Below are 5,000 nucleotides of genomic sequence, written 5' to 3' on the forward strand. Positions count from 1 at the left end.
AAATATATATATATATATAATGTTACATTGTTATTACGTCTAGGTGTAATTATACATTTATATTTCTTATTATTTTATTATATTATATTCCACTTTTGTGGGATACCTGAAATTGATGATTAACACATATTTTTTCATTGTACACAATGGAGGACTTGTTCAAAATATAATGCAAATGATTATTTATATCGAAAATGTATGAACATAAGAGAATTCTACATGGTATTAATAGTGTATTTTCACAAATGAATTTATGTGTATTAAAATAAGAGAAATCTAAATTTCTATGTTTACATAAATGAACAAGAACATATTTCAACCTGTTCTTTTTACTCTTTTTAACTGCTATTATATGTCCATAAATTATACGTATTTTCAAAAGATGAAAAAGAAAGAATATTTTATTCAAAACATATTTAATATTTTCAAAAACATAATTTTTATGATAAAAATTGTTTTTATGTGTATAATCACAAAATAAATAATTATTTTTTAAATGAATTTTATCGTTGTAATATACTCGTTCATTAAATATATTTTGTTTAATTTTTTCTTTTTGTTTTCTTCCATGACATTTATTACATGTATATGGATAGATTATAATTATTTTATATGTATGTACGTTATTTATTAAAAAGAAATTTATCATATTTAATATATCTATATTATTACTGTATATTATTATATAATTTACACAATTCTTGACAATATTCATATATTTACTATTCTTATCAAAGTATTTCTCAAGAAAAGGATCACTGATACTGAAGACACCATCAATATTTCTATTCACCTTTTCTTTATTAAACATTTCATTTTTTTTATTATATTGGTTTATAACATGTTTATCATTCTCGTTATTAATATTTATATATTCCTCCTCACTATTAGATACATTCTCTTTATTTGAATTTTCTAAATAGCTACTCTTTTTGTTCACATTTGCATTTATTTTTTCCTTCAAATCCTCTTTTATATTTAAATTTTTATTATAACATTCTTTTAAATTGTTATTAGATCTTACATTTGAATATTTATCTATATATTCATTTTTATTCTGTTCTATATTCGGATTATCTTTTTCTCCCCTTGTTATTATTTTTTTTTTTTGGGAACACTTCGTTTCAGTAGTATTAAATGCTTTTTCATCGCTTTTCAATTCTTCGATTTTTTCTTTTTTTTTGTTATATATATCATCTTTATAATCATAGTATGCGCTATCGTTGACACTTGCTTCACTTGATGGTAAGAAGCTTGATGATAATGTTGTGTATCTAGATGAAAAATCCATTTCAGAGTTATCCTCCTCATAATAATTATTATCATCATTATTATAATTATTATCATCATCATTATCTTCATCATCATTGTCTTCATCATCATTGTCTTCATTATCACTATCTTCATCATCACTATCTTCATCATCACTATCTTCTTCCTTATCCCCATAATATTTTTCTACTCTTTTGTTTTTTATATTGTACAAAGTGTGAGTTTCATCTCTTAGCTGTTTCTTTTTACATTTGCCTGACTTGTTCAGGCTATTTTCTTCCTTTTTGACGAATGGAACATTTTTACCTGCACTATTTTTACAATTCACATTTCTTAATCCTACTTTACTTTTATCACAACTTTTGTAACTTTCCATCGAATTTGTTTCATTTAAATCTGATGTGCTAGAGCTTATATTATTTTCTTTCTTGGAATTTTTTTTTTTTTTTTTTAGTAAATAATTTTTTTTTTTTTGACAATAAAAAGTATTGACATGTTCATACTTTTCATAATCCTTTTCTTTGACAAGAAAGTCAAATTTGATATTTTTATAATTCATATTTTCATATGTTTCTATAAAATTAAAGTTTCTTTTTTTTCCTTCTTCAAAGCTATTCAAATTAAAAGAGTAAGTGGTAACATCTTGTTTATCAAAACATATAAACAAATAATCATAATAAATATAATTTTTATTATTTAATTCTATTTGTTTATTTTTCCTATTAATATTATAAACATTATCATATATGATTTTAATTCTTTCATTTATCATGATATTTTTTAATTTGTTATACATAAGAGCACTTTCTAGACTACAGTTTTTGACGGATTTGTTTTCTTCTACATTATTTTTGGTATTTAAATATTTATTCTTATAAGCAATGATAAGGATAATATTATTAAAAAAATATTCATTCTTTCTTAATATTTTATAAAGGATATTAAGACATATATCATTAGTTCCCCAAAAGACGATATTATGATCTATGTTAATGCATTTTCTCAGACACATATGTTTGGTTAATACTAAATATTTCTTATCACATTGTTTTGTATTTTTTCTGTTATTTTTGTTCTTCTCATTCTTTTTCGTTTTTTCTGATTCTCTTAAGAATATATTATCATCTCGAAAAATACTTACATCATTATCTTTTTTGTTTAAAAATATAAAATGACGATAAATGTCTAGGTATACATCATCATCCGTTGAAATGTGGCAAGAACAGGCATTGGTTAACCTTGAAAGAATAAAAAATATATATAGTAAAAATAAATATGCATATACGTATGTACTATTTTTATATCTATCATGTTATAAACGAACATGTCCATCCAAACATACATACATATATATATATATATATATATATATATATATATATATATATATATATATATATTTATATATTTATATATGTGTGTATATTTTTGAAGTGTTACATTAAAATATTGTGAATAATTTTTTTATCGTAATATTTGAAAATAATTATTGACGAAAAAAAGAACAAACGGAAATGCTTCATTTTCTCGTTCTCATTAGGTATAAGAATATTTTTGAAATCATAGATTTTGTTTATATAATAAAAATCCATATTATTCATAATACTTCCTGTCGTTATGTTGATAATATTATTTCCACATCTACTAACATAAATGTAGTAATTGTGTAGCTCATAAAATTTTAACTCTACAAAAAGAGCGAATTTTTATTCATGTATAAGGAATGGAAATTATATTTTTACATAAATATAAATAAATAAATATATATATATATATGTGTGTATATATATGTGTGTATATATATGTGTGTATATATATGTGTGTATATATATGTGTGTATATTTATATGTCTATGTATAGTTCTACATTTTGATGTTATTTTCTTTATTTTATTATTAACCTAAGGGAGATTGAACCAACAAGCGATCATGTTGATTATCTTTTCGTGCTTCATCCTTACAATAGTCCTGGAGAAATAATATATATTGCTTAATTTTGTTCTTTTCTTTATGTTTTACCTTTTCTAACAACCTTTGAACATGTTCTATATCTTCGAGTTTCATATAATCCGTTGTAGGTTGCAAAAAAAGAGTGTATTTATTTAATATATATAAAGATTCTAGAGTGTTTGCTTTTTTTTTTTTTTTAACTCTATTGAAATAATTTAATATAAAGGGCATGTTCCCCCTTTCATTATTTGTTGTAATAATGTAGTCCACTTCGTCAAAATATTTTTCGATTTTTAACAGAATGTCTTTACAGTAACTGTAATACTAGGAAAAAAAAAAAATAAAAAAAATAATAATATTATATTGGGGAGCATATTAATAAATTAATTAAAAGTACTCTACACAAATTTAATATATATATATATATATATATATATATTTTTATTTATTCATTTTATTTTAGATTACCTTATCGTTTAATATAAATAAATTTAATGAAAATGCATTTTTATCATCATTGCTTATATTTCGTAGCCAATCAATATGTTTATATTTACATATAAAGTAGTTTTTTTTTATATGTACTAATTCGTCTAAAAACATCTGCAATATATATACACAGGTGAAGAAATAAACCACGACATATGTAAATATTTAAAATAAAAAAAGATATATATATATATATATATATGAGTATATAATTAGTAATGGGAATATCCACATATGTATGTATAAAAAATATATTACTTTAAATGATACACAATCAAATAGGGTTGTTTCTTCCACAATAATTAATTCGTATAAGTCGAGGAATAAAAACAACAATATTATCTCATTCTAATAAGAAAAAAAAAAAATATATATATATATATATATATTTATATATTTATTTATTTATATATTTATTTATTTATTTCATGGAGGAACAAACCTTTTTGAAGGTCTCAGGATATATATTTTGTAGTAGAAGAAAAATGTCAAAATAAGACAGGTTTATAACTTCTTTAAAATTGTTTTCATTTTTTTTCATTTCATTTTCATTCGTCAATTTTATTATATTTATCTTGCTACTATCTATCATAAATATATAATCACACATATAAATATATATACATATATATATATGATAAATTGTAATAGTATAATATAAATAATTAAAAATAATGATACCCACAGATTATATTAAAGTATAATAATAATAATAATTTTTTTTTTTTAAATATACTATTTTCAGATTCATCATCACTTAATATTCCCTCCCTCTTTTTTTTTATTTTCTCATAAATTTTTTTATAAGTTTTGTCATTATTAAAATTAAAATATAGCTTTTCGATTTTCTCAAAATTATTGTAGAACTTTTGACTAACATTGGCTATCTATGAATAAATAATCCCAATTAAAATAAATATGAAGATATAGAAAAATAGTATAACATCAAATTTGATATATATATATATATATATATATATATATATTATATTTTAATTACGTCGGAAAAACTAATGTGGGAGTACAGATTTATAAGCTTGTTCAAAAGAAAGAAATCAACTTGGTCAGTGGAACCTTTTTTGTAATTTGCATAATCATACTGTAACTATAAAATGAATATATATACACATATACATATATATATATATTTATATTTCAACCCCTTTTTGTGGGTATACCTTTTTATATATATTTTTGACTATATCCTTGATGTCAATATTTTTCTTTTTAAAATAATCAGCATATATATCCACATCTTCTATCAGATGATCATATAAATAATCATAAATA

The 5,000-nt window shown here is 21.0% G+C and overlaps 1 protein-coding gene across 1 annotated transcript in view; it reads right to left on the reverse strand.

The window, feature by feature from the left end:
* Positions 1-5,000, reverse strand: part of PRSY57_1235000 (hypothetical protein) — a gene marked incomplete at both ends in the record, with an annotated part of 8,238 nt that overhangs the window by 1,951 nt on the left and 1,287 nt on the right. The window contains 9 exons of the mRNA XM_012908768.2: positions 107-2,510; positions 2,713-2,959; positions 3,173-3,545; positions 3,690-3,824; positions 3,969-4,058; positions 4,153-4,295; positions 4,447-4,597; positions 4,711-4,815; positions 4,889-5,000. The exon at positions 4,889-5,000 is cut by the window's right edge and continues 143 nt beyond it. Of these exons, the coding sequence (XP_012764222.2) occupies positions 107-2,510; positions 2,713-2,959; positions 3,173-3,545; positions 3,690-3,824; positions 3,969-4,058; positions 4,153-4,295; positions 4,447-4,597; positions 4,711-4,815; positions 4,889-5,000 (3,760 nt within the window). The remainder of the gene's footprint in view (positions 1-106; positions 2,511-2,712; positions 2,960-3,172; positions 3,546-3,689; positions 3,825-3,968; positions 4,059-4,152; positions 4,296-4,446; positions 4,598-4,710; positions 4,816-4,888) is intronic.

Source organism: Plasmodium reichenowi, chromosome 12, assembly GCF_001601855.1.
Source record: "Plasmodium reichenowi strain SY57 chromosome 12, whole genome shotgun sequence".
Taxonomy (NCBI): domain Eukaryota; phylum Apicomplexa; class Aconoidasida; order Haemosporida; family Plasmodiidae; genus Plasmodium; species Plasmodium reichenowi.